The sequence below is a fragment of the Eumetopias jubatus genome, unplaced genomic scaffold (genome assembly GCF_037043125.1).
Source record: "Eumetopias jubatus isolate StellerSeaLion01/CBP00866 unplaced genomic scaffold, mEumJub1_p1.0 scaffold_5, whole genome shotgun sequence".
Lineage (NCBI taxonomy): Eukaryota > Metazoa > Chordata > Mammalia > Carnivora > Otariidae > Eumetopias > Eumetopias jubatus.
In genome coordinates this window covers 26,334,907-26,355,916 of record NW_028274811.1, presented here as the reverse complement: position 1 = coordinate 26,355,916, position 21,010 = coordinate 26,334,907, and the positions used below count along the sequence as shown (strand labels likewise).

General features: G+C 41.7%; 1 protein-coding gene across 3 annotated transcripts in view; it reads right to left on the bottom strand.

The window, feature by feature from the left end:
• Positions 1-1,802: 1,802 nt before the first annotated feature.
• Positions 1,803-21,010, bottom strand: part of RAD50 (RAD50 double strand break repair protein) — a 92,170-nt gene continuing 72,962 nt past the window's right edge. For all 3 annotated transcript variants that reach the window (XM_028103527.2, XM_028103528.2, XM_028103529.2), the window contains 4 exons: positions 7,003-7,088; positions 6,343-6,485; positions 3,712-3,845; positions 1,803-2,354 (listed from right to left, as the gene is read on the bottom strand). In XM_028103527.2, coding sequence (XP_027959328.1) covers positions 2,168-2,354; positions 3,712-3,845; positions 6,343-6,485; positions 7,003-7,088 — 550 coding nt within the window. In that variant the 3' untranslated portion in view covers positions 1,803-2,167. The remainder of the gene's footprint in view (positions 2,355-3,711; positions 3,846-6,342; positions 6,486-7,002; positions 7,089-21,010) is intronic.

Sequence of the window (21,010 nt, the reverse complement as noted above, 5' to 3'; positions counted from 1 at the left end):
CAAGTAACCTTTTTAAGTTCTCCCACAGATAGTATGTAACTACAGTTGCCCTTGAACAATGAACCCTGGGAGCTAGGGGCACCGATCCCTTCAGCGCAAAAACCCGTGTATAACTTTTGACTGCCCCAAAACTTTACTAATATCGTACTGCTAACTGGAAGCCTAACTGATGATATCAGCAGTTGATAAAACACATATTCTCTATATGTATTATATACTGTATTCTTAGCATGAAATAAGCTAGAGAAAAGAAAATACTAAGAAAATCTTAAGGAAAAGGAAATACAGGACTGTACTTCATCGGGGGAAAAAAACCCCATGTACATGTGGACCTTTGCAGTTCAAACCCATGTTGTTCAAGGATCAATGGAGAGATCACTTTAGATGCACAGAAACCGATTACAATGGGTACGGTAGGAGGTTCCTACTGCCGCTATAGTAAATTAGCCCACAAACAAAACAACACAAACGGATTCTCTTACACAATTCGGGAGGTCAGAACCCCAAAATCAGGGCTCTTAAGTCAGTGTCGGCTGGTTCCTTTTGGAGGCTCTGAGGGTAGAGCGTTCCTCTGTTTTCAGCCTCTGCTGGTTGCCTGGGGTGCGTGGCTTGCAGCCCTCCCTCCTCCTCCCAAGCATCGCACTGCAGGCTCGGCCTCAGTCACACGCTCTGTTTGAATTTGGCTTTCCATGATTACACTTAGGGCCCACCAGGAAGATCCCGTCTCAAGCGCCTTACCTTTAATCACCTCTGCCAAGTCCTCTTCGCCACATGAGGGAACATTCATAAGACTCCAGGGATTGGGACTTTGCAATCTTCGGAGGGCGTTCTCCAGCCTATCACAGATACCCGAGGGCCTCAGGGCTTCTTTGCACACCCCGGCTGAGGAGGACTGCCTGCACCGTAGACTCAGTAGAGTCACAGATGGTACAAAACTGCTTGTGCCACGTGACTCAGATCCAGAAAGCTAAAACTCCATGGTCCAATTCAAAAGCGTGAGACTTGGTAGCATTCTGTGTGTAGTGCTTGGGAAAAGCTTCCTGGTGTCAGCTGGCAATCCCAGGATAAAAGTGTGACTGGACTTTTGTTAGAAATGACTCTGGAATGAGAGTGAGTCCTACTCTTCCAGGTCTGGTCGGACCTCACCGGGAGGAGGCCGGGGCTTGGTGAGTCTTGCTTGCCTTCCACACCGGAATGCACACCGGATGAACAATCAGGATTGAGGGTGAAGCAGAGACGGTACATAGGACAGATGTAGAGACGGACAGACTTCATGAGGGCAGATCATGCCCCCAAGCCAAGGGTGGCCTGCTCCTGATCAGAGCTGGATGTGCACAGTGGAGAACGTCTGTCTAGAGAGAGCCCCAAGTTTGGATGGCTCCCTGGCAAGGGCGTGTGGGGAGGGAAGATGGTAGGTACCGAATGACATGATTACTTAAGGTTCCTTCAAACCCTGGTGCCCCATGTGACTACTTTGAATTTTACTTGGGGAAACTGAGTCCCAGTGAGGGTGGTCACTTCCTGGATTTATAAAGTTCAGAGCAGAGTGAAATATTAAAACCTCTTCATTTCTGGTCTTTAGATACGAATGCTTGCTAATAACTCAAATTATCAAGACAGTGAGAACCTACTTCTCAAAAGTCCATTGAAAAGTGGAAGTTGAGTGAAGTAACCTCAGGTACGAGGAAGCATTCATTTATGCTGGGAAGGGAAGCAGGGGAGTGGAGTCCAACTGTGTTGCTATTGAGCCCCCCAGGCCCGTCAGAGGCTGCCTGTAGGGGGTTGACGTTCAGGAAATCAGTCCAAATTTCATGTGAAACTTTTTTTTTAAGATTTATTTATTTGACAGAGACACAGCGGGAGAGGGAACACAAGCAGGGGGAGTGGGAGAGGGAGAAGCAGACTCCCCGCCGAGCAGGGAGCCCGATGCGGGGCTCCATCCTGGGACCCTGGGATCATGACCTGAGCCGAAGGCAGACGCTTAACGACTGAGCCACCCGGGTGCCCCCATGTGAAACAATTTTAATGATGGCAGAACCTCTCAGACATTCAAAATCCTAGACGCAAAGCTCCTCTGAGAGGACAGATTTTCCTACTGACTCATTTGATACCAGAAATAAGCAGTTGCCTGAGGACTTGTGTTTCCAAGGCAAAATCTTGACTATTTTTAATGAACATAAGAACCCAGGGAGCTAACACTACATTTCACAATCTCTGAGCACTGATCGATGTTCTTCTTAATCCTGTAGAATTTCTCCACATATTCAGAACGGCCTAAGAGCTCCACAAAATCTTCATCGTGAGTGATGACCAGAAGCTGGAAGTTACGCTGCTGTGAGCGACTCTTGATTATCCTGAAACAGTACATTTAGAATGTTTTATTACTGGAGAGCACAAATAATCCTTTCCTTTATATAGAAAGTCACTGAGAACCTTGTTGGACACCTGACACAATGTGCCAGCCCTGTAGGAAACTGGAAAGGGGTGGGGTGGACCAAGGCCTTCACACCCGCCGGCTATGAGTCCCGTCTCTCCACCACCCCCCCCCACCCCGTGACAGTGCCGGTGCCTGAAGTGAGTCTTCACCTAGGTCTGACACAGGCACTGGGAAGAATACTCGATGTAGTTTCTTCCAGAACACAAATTTCTTCTTACTAAAGCAGGTAGAAATGTTTTACGTAATTTTCCTTAATATCTGTGCTGTTCAACTTTAGGAGGAGTCTGACGTATTTGTCTGGGGTTTTTGTGACCTGTCACTAATTCTCTCTGAGAGACAAAAAAAAAAAAAAAAAAAAGACTGACTACAGGCAAGGGAAATTACATTTGCAAGCCCCTCTGCCTTCTCAGGAGCTGGGTCTACTTAGAATTCTGCCACCACCAGTCACTAGATGCATCATTAGTATGACACAAAGGAGGCCTGAGTGGGTGTACTGGGAACATTTTTGCTCATTATCTATATGCTGAGGTAACTAGGTATGAGACTGAAATCAGGCTTTTTCTTTTAACTAATTTATTTATCCCTTGCCTGCAGCTGGATGCACTTAGCTTTCAAAAGTAGTAGCCCTTACGCACTGGCCACACAAGACTACGGAGACATGGCTGAGAAAGGGGTCCCTGATATCCTCTCTGCCAGAAAGAAGGTATCTGGAGCCAGAGTACCCAAAACAGCTGCTCTAGCTTAGAAAAAGGGCCTTTCCTCTGTCAGCACAGTCTTTCAGCAATGGGTGCCTATCCCTGGCGCCTGTACCAAGGGCATGTGAATGTGGCAAAGGTATGTGCAATTCTACTTTCTAGAGTCTACTTAACCACTATTACACTTTTTGAGTAAGAGCTGTCATTCCTCATAGGGCTGGGGAGATGGGCCCAAATCCCCTGTTACCACCTACAAATGTTTTAGCAGGGCATGCTAAGTCCTCTACATGACACGTGGGCTCCGCTAGCGGGGGGGTTTACAGAAAAACCAAACCAAGCCAGGAAACCCTTCAGTTTCCCTATGAACACACTCGGGGAGATGCAGGATGTGTCTGGGACTGCTGTTCACTACCTAGTTCTTTTTTAAGCATCTGAAGAATTACTATCAAAGGTGAAGCCTAAGGTCTGCCACCAACCAGCTTCTCCAAGGAAGACACATCTAGAGAGGATTTTCACCATAGCTTTTAAGGTAAGATAAAGAGTTCTATCATAACCTGCCCCCAAACTGGAGATACTTACTCAACAAGAGCAAGTGCAAGAGACTCAATGTTTTCTCGGTCAAGATTTGTTGTTGGCTCATCCAAGGCAAGGATGCCACAGTTCAAGCAGAACGTTTCAGCCAAGGCCAGGCGAATGATGAGTGAGGCTAATACCTGGAATGAAGCACCAGAGCTGAGCTGTACCGCACAGACCTTTTCCTCATTCACTTTTAGGAAAGCAGGCAGACCCGGCCTACTGTCTTTGTCAGGGAAAGGGAGCAACGTCATGGGCTCACTGACCTCAGGTAAATCACTGCTCCTTTATCTGGGACAGCCTGGCACTGTGACCAGACTCTTAAACCCTTCCAGAAGGTGAGCCATCTGTCATTGGCAGTGAAATAAAACGCTAAAAGCAATGGTGATCTCACTATCCCCAAATACACACAAATCTTGTCAGCTATAATGAAACTTGGAAGGCACAGGTTTGAATCTGAAATGCATTACTGTTTATCTGTAACTAGTAATTTGAGTAATAGTATAAGATTAACAACATTAAAAATTCAAGGCCTGGATCTTTTATTTTCCTGATAATGACATTAGTTAGAAAACGTGGACACATGACAACTTCCAGAGTCCCACACACACTTTTTCTGAGTGATCTTGCAATCTCTCTGTTCCGTGGTGCAAAAGGGACACTGTGATTTTACCTACACTTAAATGTCTACGTGTATAATTTTGAGCAAGCCGGGACAGAAAGAATATTCCTGGGTCAATGTTATCGGGAGTACATAAGTATGGTTTTATTTGTCAATGTTATCGGGAGTACATAAGTATGGTTTTATTTAAGCTTACCTATAGGAAATCCAAGGAACTGACACTTGGAGGCACTTTCTTGGTTAATAGAAACCCAACACTAATACCCTCAGATGCAGCTGAAGCCATCTGAGGGCATAAGGGACTCAGAATTAAGAGTGACAGAGTAGTCTAGGAAGTATAAACTACTTTTGTGTGAGGTGTCAATACCCTGTCCCCCGAACCTGCAAACAAAGGAGCATCCGTGAGTGACAGAGCAGTTTACAGCTTCTGACGCCCAGGGCAGGCTGGCAGACAGAAGTCAGGATCATAGCTGGGCCCTTTGGGGAAGACACTTCCTTCCCGTATTTGAACCCTGCTATGGCTGCCACCTCTACCACCATGTACTCCGAGTAGAGTTTAAATGAAGTTCCTGGCCCACCTCTACGAAATTATTAGTCGTCTTCCTCAATTACTGTTCATTTTTATAATTTAGAGTATCTTTAGGAAATCTTTGTTCAGAAAATAATTTTCAAAGTATTCTTAATCCAAAGGGACAGGTTTCAAACTCTATTTTCTCATTCACAATTACCACTGAAAATCACCAAAGCCAAGTAGGAATACTGATTATAGATCACAAATTTCTCATTTTTGCAAGCTATGATTAAGATAATAATCTGCATGTGCCTTAAATTGGTATCTGCTGTCTGGGCTGACAACAAAATACATACACACAGGATTGTTTTAAAGCAAAAACTGAAAACTATGATATCCTCAGATAATGTGAGCAGCCATTTCGAGAACTGTTAAGATTTTGTTTAGAAAATTGGGGGTCTAGAAGTGTTATCAGATATAATCTGCTTCTAATCTGAAAGGAGGAAGCTCAAGAATCCAGACCATCTTGTTACAAACCTGCACACAAAGGACCCAGCCTCGTTCTCCCAAGGATGCAGGTCCAATTTTCCTGACTCATTAGAGCTTTATTCCTCTTTCTGATTTGCTCTGTGCTCCCTATCCAACATAGCCTATTCTGCCAGAGCCTCAGGTGGAGCTAAGTGGCCTGGTCCAGGAGCTGGGGTGGTAGGGATGGGGTGGTGGTGGTGGTGGGGTGTGTGTGTGTGTGTGTATAGAGGGGAGAGGCAACTGTGGGTGTTATGGCTTCTGGTCTAGCAGACCCTTCTTTTAACATTTTTAAGCAATCTCTACAGCCAACACGGGGCTCAAACTCACAACCCCAAGATCAAAGGTGTATGGTCTACCAACTGAGCCAGCCAGATGCCCCTAGCACACCTTTCTTTTAGAGGATCTACAGGCCCAAAGGCTGGGCTGAAGGGGGAGAGGGGCAGGGACTCAGTCCTGTGATGGGGCTGCTTTCTCAATGAGAGTTTTATATTTTAATGCCTCATCTGGCTCAACCTAGGATCTGGTTTGGTAATACTGCCTATCATTGTTTCTAACATCCCTCCCCCACCTTTGACTGCTCTGAAATCAGGATGCACTCTTACAATTACAGCTGCAATTTTTTTCTTTCTTGGTGGCACATAAAAGTGTCTTATAAGTGATGACACAGGAACTTTATTCCCACAAGGCATGTTATGAAACAATGGTTGTTAGCTGCTTGTTCTGCGTAAGGCCTATCATGTGAGAATGTTTCAGACCCCTTCTCCGAAAGGACCACCTAATGGTGCAGGAAATGCTGGTGAGGACTGGAAGAGTGGAACGGGATAGCGGAGTCTGATCAACTTTATGTGGCAACAAACAGTGCTCCGAGGAGCTTCTCACCATTCCCGGGCAGCCCCGGGTGCTTTCACGGCACCAAGGGTAGTTTCTCCCTGTCATTTCTCTGTGCACAGGTGGCTCCCGAGGCTGAGGTACCTGCCTTTTGTCCAGCACTGCATCGTCCTCGCATATCCAAGGCTGTGTCTCCCTTGAGCATCACCACGCGGTAGTTATAATTCCGCCTTTTATCAGAGGCTGATACATTTTCATCGGCATCGGACCGAATTTCTATGTATTCAATATCTGACACACAAAGAAGATTATTTCAGAGGAGCCTACACTCTGTAGCCTTTTGTCACTCGCAGGTATTAAGTAAGGCTTCTATGAAGCAATGTGTGAAGCTGACATTACCAAACTGGCTGAAAGGGTTCAGGAGGCAAAAGCAACCCAGATGCCCCAACCCTCAGTCTCAGCTCTGCCTTTCTTAGTTCCCCTATTAAGAGTTTCCTCCTGCTGGTTTTCTTCTTATCGCCTTTCAGCTTATCCCTATCTACACTTCAACAGAATCTATTAGGTCATCAGTTAAATATAATATGTACACAGCCAAATATGTAAGTCCTGTCAGGCTCTGGAATAAAAAACCTTGCATTTTTTTTCTCTGCTACAAGATGTTGTCAAGATAAGAATTCTTAGAAAATCTCAAAGAGATGTTCAGAAAGGGGTCCAGGCGATAATGCTGGCATGATGAGAGATCCTATGCGGCAAGAGCTAGGGATGGGGCTTTGGAAAAAAAGCATTCACGACAAACCATGTCAATTACCTTGTCCACGATAGGTACTTCGCCAAAGGTCACGAATAATTTTGTTGATTTCTTCCATTTTCATACTGTGAAATTTCATGATTGCTCTGGAAAAAGAAGACATTAGTACTTAAAAGGAAAAATAATGAGATGATAATTATATGTAATAGTGTATTTTAAAAATATGAAATATATAGTGTGTATCATAATAAAAGTAACATCTTAACAATCTCATGAAATTACGGGTATTTCCAATGATAAAAGCAGAATACAGGAAGAGCTGGAAACAATAACCAGAACATTGCTGCATGGCTACTAATGAATGTAGCCTGGCGTGCCCCCAGGGCCTGAGTCCTGACCCTGCTCCACTGTCACTCCGTGACAGGACAAATACCCCCTCAAAGAAGTATTTAAATCCTGTAAAAATCTCAGAAAATTTGGACAACTTTTCTTAGGCTTACTGGAAGGACTGTAGCCACTGAGGCCTACCAGGTACAGGAGGACCTACCTGCGGAGTAAAGGGATGGCAACGAGTTAAAGACGGGAGGGGAGGTGTACAGGGTCCCCTAGTCTATGGGGACACACGCACAACTCTGAAATGTGGCCTTTTCATTTCTGTTACTAGTATAAGGTTCACCGAAAGTCAACCTAGCCTCTTCAGGTGCTTTAATTCCTCAGATGTGTGAGCTTTTCACCAACCAGAGGGATGGTTGAGAGAGCAATTTAGAGACTTAAGCCGAGATGAAACCCAAAACTTCTATTTTTCCTTCCTAGTTGAAGACTTAAGAAATCCCAACTCCAAATATATGCATTAATTTCCATTTGTCCTGTCAGCCTCCCCACCCCGACTCCACAACATACTTAAAACACTAGTACTTTCTAAATACTAGGAAGAAGGAAAGAAACGTTTGTAAAAACAAAAGTAGCCTGTTAAAAACTAACTTCATTCTTACTATAGTCACCTTTTATCAAAAAGCCCTTAGGTTCTTTGGAAATGGGTTTATGAACTAACAAATGTTGCATCAGTGACAAAAAGGCAAGCATCACTGCCATGACCATACAGAGGATGTGAGGCGGCCCTACTTCCATTTGCAAACCTCTTATCTGATATATACAAAAAAAGAAACTGAACGTAATGCTACTGGCTCTGCAGAATCATTTCATGATCTTTTGGTTCACCAGCAAGCAAGAAAGAAATGACTCAACATAAATACACTTCAAATATCAGATGAAGGATTTTGAAGTAATAAGACTGGAAAAAACCATATTGTGCTTGCTGGTGAGAATGCTGCAAGCCTCCATTTTCTAATTCATATGTCTATCCCAGCCTGACATTTTACACTCCTGTCAAAAGGACTGAGACCAAACTCCTAAGTATTTGCCAAATAAGCAACAAAACCCCTTGAGAATGTTCTTAGGACCAATCATGTAATCCACAGCTCTTCACACATTACAATCCTGATTTTTTTTTTTTTTTAAGATTTTATTTATTTATTTGACAGAGAGAGAGACAGCGAGAGAGGGAACACAAGCAGGGGGAGTGGGAGAGGGAGAAGCAGGCTCCCTGCTGAGCAGGAAGCCCAATGTGGGGCTTGATGTGGGGCTTGATCCCAGGACCCTGGGACCATGACCCGAGCCAAAGGCAGACACTTAACGACTGAGCCACCCAGGCCCCCTACAATCCTGATTTTTCAAATAATTTTAGAAACAGGTTATCTTTGGGGCACCTGGGTGGCTCAGTCATTAAGCGTCTGCCTTCAGCTCGGGTCATGGTCCCAGGGTCCTGGGATCGAGCCCCGCATCAGGCTTCCTGCTCCGCGAGAAGCCTGCTTCTCCCTCTCCCCCTCCCCCTGCTTGTGTTCCCTCTCTCGCTGTGTCTGTCAAATAAATAAAATGTTTAAAAAAAAAAAAAGTCATCTTTCCATTCAACTTAAAGATCTTTCATAACTAACCTAAGTAATCATACCCAAGGTGGAGAACAAACTCCACGTGTCCAAGATGCACACACACAGCCCCTGCCATGGGTTCCTTGTACAACAGAGGTGGTACATCCTTATCTGTGAGAGAGAGAGCACTGCAAGTAGCAGCTCTAGTCCTGAGGGAGATCTGGACTCCCAAAGGGGTGTGTCACGCTGAGCTGATGCCTAGTGCTGTTGGCCAGACCATAAACTAATCTTTGTATCCTCTCTCTTCAGTATGGAGTTTACCAGCCCACTTGCAACAGCAGGGGATGATTAAGATAACCACATTACATCCACTTGAGGGATAATAGTGACATTAGTTGTTACCACTAATGACCATTTAAATCTGTGAAGCATAATTATGGTAAGCAATTATGTCATTTAATCCTTACAACAATACTGGGAGCTGGCTTTAGTTATCCCCATTTTACCATTAAGAAAACTGATACTTTAACAATGAATTTTCTGAAAAAGAAACTGATCCCACTTTATAATAGCATCAAAACCAATAAAATACTTAGGTACAAATCCAACCAAGGAGGTCAAAGATCTTTATTCTGAAAACTAAGACACTGATGAAAGAAACCAAAGACACATATAAATGAAAAAGTAGCCCATGTTCATCGACTGGAAGAATTAATATTGTTAAAATATCAAAAGCCATGTATAGATTCAGTGCAATCCCTGTTAAGATCCTACTGGCATTTTTTACAGAAATAGAGGAAACACTCCTAAAATTTATATGGAACCACAAAATATCCCAAATAGCCAAAGAAATCCTGAGAAAGAATAACAAAAAGCAGGAGGCATCACACTTTGATTTCAAGCTATAGTCTTGAAAACATTATAACACTGGCATAAAAATAGACAAATGGATCAGGAGAACAGAATCTAGAGCCCAGAAACAAACCCAAATATAAACAGTCCAACTAAAATGTGCCAAGGGAGCCAATACTCAATGGAGAAAAGGTCATCACTTCCAATAAATGATGCTGGGATAAATGGATATTCTCATGTAGAAGAATGAAATTGGACCCCTATGTTACAACACTCACAAAAATTAACTCGAAATGGATTAAGAGCTTAAATTTAAATATAAGACCTAAAACCATGAAACTCCTAGAAGAAAACATGGGAAATAAGTTCTTCGACATGATTTTTTGGAAATCATACCTGAAGCAAAAGTAACAAACAAAAAATAGGGGCGCCTGGGGGGCTCAGTCAGTTGAGTGTCTGACTCTTGATTTTGGCTCAGATCATGATCTCAGGGTCATAGGATCGAGCCTCACATTGGGCACTCACCAGGGAGTCTGCTTATTATTCTCTCTCTTGCTCTCCCTCTGCCCCTCTCCCTGCTCTTTTCTTTCTCTCTCAAAAAAATAATCTTTATTAAAAAAAAAAAATTAAGTGGGACTACATCAAACTGTACCTCAAAAGAAATCATAAATAAAATGAAAAGACAAACTACAGAATGGGCAAAAATATTTGCAAACCATGTATCTGATAAAGGGGGTTAAGATCTAAAATATACAAAGAACTTAGGGGTGCCTAGGTGGCTCAGTCAGTTAAGTGTCTGCCTTCAGGTCAGATCATGATCCCAGGCTCCTGGGATGGAGCCCCAAGTCAGGCTCCCTTTTCAGGAGGTAGTCTACTTTTCCCTCTGTCCCCCTGCTCGTGTTTGCTTGCTCTCGCTCTCAAATAAATAAAATCTTATATATTTTATATATAACACACACACACACAACTCCTATAATTCAATAGCAAAAAGAAGTTGACTCTTGAACAACACAGAAATTAGGGGTGCCAAGTCGTCACACAGTTAAAATTCATGTGTAACTTTGCCCTAAAACCTAACTAATAGCCTACTGTTGACTGGAAGAAGCCTTACCCATAACATAAACAGTCGATTAACACATATATGTTATATGTATTACATACTAGAGTCTTACAATAAAGTAAGCTAGAAGAAAGAGAATGTTAAGAAAATTACAAGAGAAAATACACTTATGGAACGGTACCTTATTTACTGAAAAAGATACACATTTAAGTGAACCCACACAGTCCAAACCCATATTATTCAAGGGTCACCTGTAACCCAATTAAAAAAAAATGGGCATAGGACCTGAACTGACATTTTTCCAAAGAAGATACATAGATGGCCAATAAAGTACAAAAAAGTACTTTTTCTGATTTTACATAAAAAGATGTGTCGCTAGTCATTAGGGAAACACATATTAAAACCACAATGAGATAACACTTCATACCTGTTAGAATAGCCATCATCGAAAAGACAAGAGATAATAAAAGCTGGCAGGGATGTGGAGAAAAGGGAACCCTTGCGTACTGCTGGTGGGACTGTAAACCAGTGCAGCCATTATGGAAAGCATTATGAAGGTTCCTAAAAAAAATTAAAAATAGAACTACCATATGATCCAGCAATTTCCACTTCTAGGGATATATTCAAAGGAGATGAAAACAATATGTCAAAGGGGTATCTGCTCCCCCATGTTCACAGCAGCATTATTTACAATAGCCATGACATGGAAACAACCTAAGTGTCCATGGGTGGATAAAGATGTGTATGTATTTAATGGATTATTATTTAGCCATTAAAAAAATGAGGAAATTCTATTTGGGACAATATGGAAGGACTTGAAGGCATTATGCCAAGTGAAGTAAGTCAGAGAAAGACAACATTGTATGATCTCACTTATATGTGGAATCTAAACAAAACAAAAACACCAAACTCACAGAAAAAAGGGATCAGATTTGTGGTCACCAGAGGTGGAGGATGGGAGGAGGGAGAATTGGAGGAAGGTGGTCAAAAGGTACAAATTTCCAGTTATAAGTAAGTACTAGGGATGTAACGTACACCATGATGACTGTGGCTAACACTGCCATATGATATACAGGAAAGTTAAGGGAATACATCCTTATAGTTGTCATCACAAGGAGAAATTTTTTTTCTTTTTATTATATCTGTATGAGAAAATGGATGTTAGCTGAATCCACTGTGCTAACTAATCATTTTGCAGTACATGTAAACCAAACCATCACGTTGTACATCTTAATACAGTTATGTATGTCAATTATTTCTCAATAACAGTGAAAAAAACCTGATGTCTCATGACATTAGCAACTCGGTCACAATTAGAGAAAAGTGGTTAGGATGTTAACAATTTTTATTATGAATATCATAATTAAAATTAAAAAGGCAGCCAAAATGCCATCTTGAAAGACACCAGGCTCAGATAGTTTTATGAATAAGTGTCAGCTCAAAAGTATATAAAGTATTACACAGCAAGGAGAGATATAAGAAAAAAAGGGAAAAAAGTACAGGTCTAATTATTTTGCTTATGAATACAGATACAAATATTCTAAACAAAATCAAATTTAGTGGCAAGGCATTAAAAAGACCAAGTAATATCATGGTATCAGTGGTATCATATTCAAGTAGCATTTATCCCAAGGAAGCAAGACTAGTACAACAGGAAAAATAATTTAAGATAACTGCATTAACAGATTAAAGAAAAAAATGATCTCAGTAATTGTCAAAGTATTTGATATAAACACTGAGTTTTGATAAAATATTCAGAAAGTGAAAAACAGAAGAAATTCTTTCAACTTGACAAAATGACTATCAGATATCCACAGCAAGCATCAAATTTAATGTTAAAATAGAAAGGAGGACTTCTAAAGAACAAGAGAAAGATGCCTCTTCTTATGGCTAATGTCCTAGAAATCCCTAAAAATTCAGTAAGACAAGAAAAATGAAGAATAAATGAGAGGAAAACAACTTATTGTTTCTGCAGATGATGTAACTGTGCACTTAGAAAATCTAAGGAATCAACTGAAAAACTATTAAGACTAATAAGGTGGTCAGATATAAACATAAAAAAATATTAGTATTATATAGTAAACAAAATCCAATAGGAAACCTAATAGAAAAGAGGATCCTATTCACAGTGGTAATAAAAATTATGAAATACCTAGGAAGAAATCTAACAAAATGGTACAGGATCTAGAGGGAAAAGCTATAAAAGCCATAAAACCTTACAAAAGAACAACCCTTACCACAGAACAAAAAGAATTGATTAAGTAGGAGAAACTTACTATTGAGTGCAAAATGGGAGATTTAATATTGCAAAGAGGTCCATTCTCCTCAAGTAATCCATTAAGTTAAATGCAATCCAAACAGAACTTCCAATAAGATTAAAAATTAATGACATCCACAAGGTGACCCTAAAGTTAGTATCAGGTAAAAGAATAAATCAAAGTACTGGGACAGGAATCAAATGAAATAAACCCCCCCCCCCCCCAAAATAGAGAACTTTTAGTCTCCAACCGGTATTTCCCATCAGTGGGAAAAGTTTCAATAGTGTTGGAAAGAGGAAGGATTACATCTCTATCTTTATTCTTATTTCTTTTACTTTTTATTTTTTAAAGACTCAGAGAGAGCAAGCTAAAGAGTGAACATGTGTGTGTATGTATGTACACACACACACACACACACACACACACACACACACACACCAGTAGGGGGAGGGGCAGAGGGAGAGAAACTTGAGCCGACTCCAGGCTGAGCATGGAGCCCAACATGGGGCTTGATCTCATGACCCTGACATTATGACCTGAGCTGAAATCAAGAGTCGGACACTCAACCAACTGAGCCACCCAGGTGCCCCATACATCACCATCTTTATTAAACCTCAAAATTCAAATGAATTAAAGGATTAAAAGTTAAATAAAACTATCAGAATAAATTATTAATAGTTATAAATAAATAAAACTATCAGTTTTATAATCTTAGGACTGGAAAGCCTTTCTAAGGAAGAAGCCATAAAGAAGGCGGCTTAACGATTTGCCTACCTAAAAATTAAGTCACGTAAAGTTAAAGGTCAAATGACAAACTGGGAATAACTACTTGCAATGTATGAGAAAAGGATTACCGTCGAAAATCTATTAAAAAAAAAAAGTGGTACAACTCACTAAGAAAAAGATAACCTAACAGAAAAGCTGGTAAAGAGATATGAACAACAGTTCTCAGAGAAGAAATACAAATAGCCAACATATGAAACGACATTTAACCTCACTAGTAAACAAGGAAATGTAAATTCAAGTGAGAACATTTTTTGTGCAACAGACTGGCAAAAATTAAAAAGGTTGATAATATGAAATGCAGTCATGTTGAAATGGGTACTTTCACACCCTACTGGTGGAAACACAAATTTTGTGTTTGGGGAAGGCATTTTGGCACTAACAAGTTAAAGATGTACATACCCTCTGTCCCAGTAACTGTTTCTAAGAAGCTATCTTTCTGGTCTATCTGCCCACGTGTGCAAAGACTTATGTTGTAGCATTATCTATAGTATCAAACATTTAAAAACTTCCTAAAATGTCCACTGGTGGTTAAATCAAGCAGGTAACATCCATTTTGTAGAGTATTATGTAGCCATTAAAAATAATGACATACTTACATATATATAAAAGATTTTCATCACATGTTCAGGGACAAAACAGAAAAATACCTATAGGGTGATACTATTCACATAAAACAAAGACCTATTTGTGTGTACATAACATGCAAAAAGCACTGTTAGGGAAATGACAATGTCATCACTATAATAATATTTAAGTGCTCAATAAATTCTAGTCTCATTGTCATGGAAATGAACTTAAGTCTAATATGAACCGTGTTGGGTAGTGTACATAGTAATGGACAACAGGGAAGCATAAATATCTGAAATACAAGGCTAAGTGGTACAAGTGGTACAAATACCATGGAGTATAAAGGAAGGAAAAATCACATCATTTGGGAAGGGCTTCAACAAGGTAACATTCCACAGAGGAGAAGGATCACAGGAAAATGTGAGGCATCTTAAGGGGACAAAATGGTTCAGTTTGGGTAGAACACACTGAATAGTGAGAGACAAAACGGGAAAGACCAGATGTGGAGAGTATTTCTTCATATTAGAAGTGAATAGGGACCACCGCCTTTAGGAAAATAAACCTGTGCAGAACGCTGTGGGAGCTGACTAACACAGGCCCAAGGATTAACTTCACAACACACCTTGTAGCCCCTGGACTTTACACGTAATGAATATTTAAGAATGACCTTGAAAATCCTTGACCTGTAGTAAACTATCATTCCGCTCAAAGATATGTATTTCACTCACTGGAAACTGTTGCGGGTATGTGGTCATCTGAGTAGTTGCATCAGCCCCACCATGTGCCTGGAATGTGTATGTCACTCAGTTACGTCTATCCTCACTCCTGTGAAGTAGTATGTTTTGTGAAAAGTGACTCCCAGAAGAAAGTGAAAAGGTCCAATATCGAAGACAGCAGTGGTTTATAAGTTGTTCAGTCTTATTATTTAAATACTCTTTTGAATGTGGGAAGACTGCCTTAAAAATTTCAGTAATAATCAGTTGCATTTTAAGAGGATGAAGGATGGCTTTAGTGGTATTTATATTTTGATGCTCTATCAAAGTCTTAAAATGTGATCCTCACACATGACAAGGGCTTAACACATTATCCAAACCCAGAGAATGTACAACACCAAGAGTGAACCAAATGTAAACTACAGATTTGGGGTGATCTGCTGAGGAATGGTGAGTGACGGGGGGCTGGGGGGAGGCTATAGTTACGGCACAAGGGATTGGTGGGGGCGAGGGGATATGGCAAATCTCTGTACTTTCTGCTCAGTTTTGCTACAGACCTAAAACTGCTCTAAAATAGTGTATTTTAAAAAGAGAGAGAAAGAGAGAGATCTGTGCCAGCAGAGCACATGGGCTGTTTCCATCCATGTCCCTCATCCTTTACATGCCAGGCTGACTGGACTGTCCTTCAGCACCTCTTTGCACCATGGCTTCTGCCCAAGCAATGAGATAACTTTTTATTTTGTTCTAAGTTGTCCAACTGCCTCCTACACTTGCCCCCCACTCTTGCACCTGAGTTCCTGTCTTCCTAAGTATACATGGGTTCCAACCTGATGTCACAAATGTAGCTTATTAGGCCTCCCCGGGACAGTAGTTCAGGGTTTTTGCTGCTTCTCTGAGTCTATTTTTTAAATAATTTTGGGACCCAGCCATTAGCAGAGAACTGAACCCCTGAAAAGGAGTCATTCCAGAGAGCAGGTATCTTAGGGGTTGGAAAAATATCACCTGAATAGACCAAAACCTCACCAGTCAGGAAAAGACCTTTCCAGTTCTTACCTCCTTCATTATTTAAACCATAACCATGGCTCAAGATACTGAGACAGAAAACTACCATTCTGCAAAACTTGAAGTGATACTCAAAATCCGAGGAGCACATAAAATAGCAAGTGGAAGTGGATGTCCCCCCTGGTCTCAGCTAGCTCACTGAATAAAACACTAAGTAAAAGGGCCAAATACATGAGTCTTATTAATAAAAAAATTAGTTCAGAATTACGATAAAAACTACTAACTTAGTGAAAATTTGCCACGTTGGAAAAAAGCAGCAAGAAAGATTATACCTGCAAAAGACATTTTCCAACATTATCCTCCTCCTTGTATTTAAAACTGTACCAAATTTTGAGATATATAAATTTCTAAAAAAAACTGGCTATGACCACTGCTATCCGTGACCACACCGGATACTCTTCCCTACTGCTCTAGTACTCATCACAGTTGACCACTTCCTGTCTCCCTGTATTTAGGTCAGCGGAAGCACTCTTCTGTAAGGGAATGATGAGTGTCATGTTCTACTGAGTATCATGTCCCAAACTAACAGGGACTTTCACTACTTAGCAAAACTCAAAATCTGTTATTTGCCAAACTGAAGTTGTACATTTAAAAGAAAAAATGACCTCTTTTTCTAGATGAAACTCTTAAAGACTATTAAACTCAAAACTACTGAACTAATTCCCTTTAGCCACACTCCCAAATATCAGCTTTTTAAAATTTAGGCAGTGGTTCAACTACTGTTGAAAGATAAACATTTGGTTAAAGAAATCTGCAGTGAGTGAGAAATGAGAAACCAGCTATCTTTTGGTTTTGCTTGATGCTAGTGAGGTTGCTGGTGTGGAACTGTACTGCACTCGTGGTGAGGGCAAGAGTGGTGGCTATGAGGTGAGCCCTGCATCAAAGCCCTCATCCTTAAGCTCTCCTCCCATACAAGGAGCCAGGCTCTGAACAGACTTCACAGAGTTGGCTGCCCTGGCCGTAAAACAATGAAAGTTACGTGTTTTCACTGAGTTTCAGAAGAAGTGTGACTTAACATGCAACATTCTGTATTTGGGGGAAAATGACAGTGGAAAACTTGGGCCACAGGATAGAACACTGTACTCTGAATGATATATTCCAAAAATCATGGGGCACCTGGGTGGCTGGCTCAGTCGGTTAGTCTGCCTTCAGCTCAGGTCATCATGATCCTGGGGTTGAGCCCCACATCGGGCTCCCTGCTCAGGGGGGAGTCTGCTTCTCCCTCTACCCTTCCCCCTGCTCCTTCTCTCAAATAAATAAAATCTTAAAAAAAATCATTTAATTAATGCCTTCTTTTTAAAGGGGTAAGGGGCAATATATTCTAAAGGGTATAGTTTTCTTCCCTTCTCATCTAGTATGAGTGTCTCTGACCACTGGCAAGCTTATAATCAGTGATGTTTTTAGATGATTACTAATAACAGATGGTAATCGGCTTTTCTTGAAAATGCACTGCTAATTTCCTGTGTTACCCTAAATAGACAGCTGAATGCAACAATTACACTGATTGCATGCTTCATTCTAAGAGGTGAAACAATGAGGGAAATTTTGGACCTTTCTTCTAGGTGAGAAGGCAAATTTAAGGCTCACAGTATGAACCTTAATAAGGCCACCATTTGCTAGCACAAGCCCACAAAGACTCAATTTTGGGGAAATCTGTACCACTTCTTTTTGTCTCATTTAGAAGAATCCATCTGATTACCAGATAACAGAACTCGGTAAACAGCCTGGCTTTGTTCCTTAAGGCAAGCCTAAATTGCTGGAAAGCACCTCTGCACCTCCCCGCCCCCACAAACTCCTCCTGACTGGCCCCATCAAGCCCCCTCACACACCCTCACACTGCTCAGTGTGATGGCTCTGGCACTGAGGTACTTTTCTCTACTGAAGTGCCCTCTGTTCATTATCTAAGGCCAAGGTCAAATACATCAAACACAGACTGTGGAGTACCTACCATGGGCACCCCTATTGGACCGTTAGCAGTTTGCAGAAGACAGGTATGATATTCCTGTTTTCCCATAGCCCGACAAGAAAACACTAACAGGGATTTCTGAATGCACATGTGCCTGATAGAGGGAATCCCTTTCCTTCCTGCTGTCAAGGCGTCTTGGGGTATGCAGGGATAGCTGGCAGGCTCCTAGGTATAGTTTCCTATTCAGTTAACACATATGAAACCGCAAGTCTGCAGGCCAATGTACTCCGAGGAGAGGTTACCTTGTAGCAGGATACATACAAGTAAAATTTACAAGAAGCATCAAGCAAAACCTACCTTGGGCCCCACAGTCCCTCTGCCTATCATCCCACTTTTCAGCTCCCCTTCATAGAACTTCTTGTTAAGAATTCTCTCTACTCACTGTCTCCACTTCTTACCCCATTCTCTCCTCATCCAACTCCAAAGCTTCAGTTCAAGCCACTGAGACTGCTCCTCAAAATCATTAACACCTCCATCTGTCAAATTCAAGGGTCACTTCTGAGTCCTCGTCTCACCTGACCTCTCAATAACACGAGATTCTTGAAATAACTTTCTTCACTCGGTTTTCAAGATACTGTACCTTTTACATGTTTCTCCTAGTTCATCAGCTACTTCATTAGATTTGTAAATATCTTGAGTCTTGGGACCCTTCCCTTCTCTATCTACAGTTGTGTCATGTAATCTCACTCTGTGGCTTTAAATACTACATATATGCTGGTGATTCCCAAATTATACCTTCCTCCTTAATTCTAGATTACACATCCAACTGCTTGAAGTGCCTACAGGTACCTTACCCTTAAACTGTCTAAAACAAAACTCTAGATTTTCCCCTCCCCAATCCTGCCATTTCAGGGAATGGCAATTTGCTCCCCCAACATCCTCTTGCTCAAGTCAAAATATGCAGGAGCGATCTCTGATTCTGTTCTCCCCGTTTCCTCCCCTCCACCCAACTCGGAAGCAAGGCCAGTCAACTCCATATCCAAACCGAATCTTGAGTCCATCCTCTTCTCTTCATTTCCACTGCTACCTCTCTGGTCCAGCCCACCACCACTTCTTGGATTATGACAACAGTCTCCTCACTGGTCTCCTTGTTTCTATTCTTGCCCCTCTACGATCCATTCTCCAAACAGGAACCAGTGCAGTTTCTTCAAACTATGAATCAGATTACTTTCCTGCTTCAAATCCTCCAGGGACTTCCTATCATACAGAGAATAAGTATCGAACTATTTACCAAGGCTACAAGGGCACCACATACTCTGGAACCATCTATCTCTGACGTCATTGCCCTGCTTACTATATTCTAGCCATGCTTCCTTTCTTAATCCTTCAACACCTCCTGTTCGAACTGGTCTTGGGGCCTATGCATCGGCTGGTCTCTCCACCTGGAAGGCTTGCATCTCTGCTTTGTGTGTGTATGGTGCTCCCTCTCGTCAATCAGGTCCCAGCTTAAATGCCACATTCTCAGAGAAGATCCTGCCTTCGAAAAGGCTTAAAGTGGCCCCTCAATTACCCCATCACCAAAGTTAATATTCACTGGGTAATCCTGGGCAGTCTTCTTAATCTTTCTGATAAATACTTGGCCTTTACAGGGTAGATGCAACAATTCAATTAGATTATAGCTAACAAACAGTAAGTATTCAATCAGTATTAACGTCCCCTCTGTACAGCTCTCACCCTTGAAAAATTTAGTCTCAAAGAATTTTTGGATTTTTAAAAAATTGGTAAACACGAGGGTTTATCCAAATAAGCACTGAGGATGAAACCACTGTAGTAATTAATTATTACTAATTTGGGATGATAAAAAAACACTGCAAAACTAAAATACCAGACAATAGAAACACAGCAGACAAGATCAGTTGTATTCAGGAAGAAGATCAAACAATTCACAGTAGAGCCATGGTTTTAAAACTTTGATGTACACTGGAATGACCAAGAAGTTTTGTTAAAACACTGCCTGTTGGGCCTTGTCTCCCCACATTATCTGATCCAACAGTCTGGAGTGGAGGCTGAGAATTTGCATTTCTAACAAGTTACAAGGTAGTGCTGATAATGCTGCTCCAGGACCTCTTTGAGAATCCAGACATTTGATTTTAAGTCAAACAATCAAATACACATATTAAAAATTTAAAGCGGGGCGGGGGGGTGGATGGTGGTGTCGGCAGGGGGCACCTGAGTGGCTCAGCTGCTTAAGTGGCCAACTCTTGATTTCAGCTCAGGTCATGGTCTCAGGGTTGTGAGATTAAGCCCCATGTCTGGCTCTGTGCCTGGCACGGAGCCTGCTTGAGATTCTCTCTCTCTTCCTCTTCCCACCCCTCCCTTCCACTCTCTCTTAACAACAACAAAAAAGGTAAATACCCAAATAACTAAAGGAGACTGTATCATTTCTAACCCAAAGAAGGGGAAAAGGAGGAATAAACAACAATAAGTCAATTCCAAAGAAGGTGTTAAGTTGAAAAAAAAGGGGACAGAACTAAATACAACTATATTAAGTCATCACTTAAAATGAAGTAAAAGGAGGCGGGGCAAGATGGCGGAGGAGGAGACCTGGATTTCCTCCGGTCTCAGGAATTCAGCTGAATAGGGATCAAACCATTCTGAACACCTACGAACTCAACAGGAGATCGAAGAGAATAGCAACAACTCTCTGAACAGAGAAGCGACCACTTACTGGAAGGTAGGACGTGCGGAGAAGTGAATCCGAGGCGATATTCGGGAGGATAGACGGCGGGGGAGGGGCCTCCGTCGGCCGCTTCTGGCAAGTGCTAGAGCCGCGGAGCACAAAATCGGAACTTTTAGAAGTCGGCTCCACTGAGGGACGTCGCTCCAGTGGCTAAGCGGGGGGTGGAGCCCTCACGGGACAGTGTGGTCTCAGGACCCTC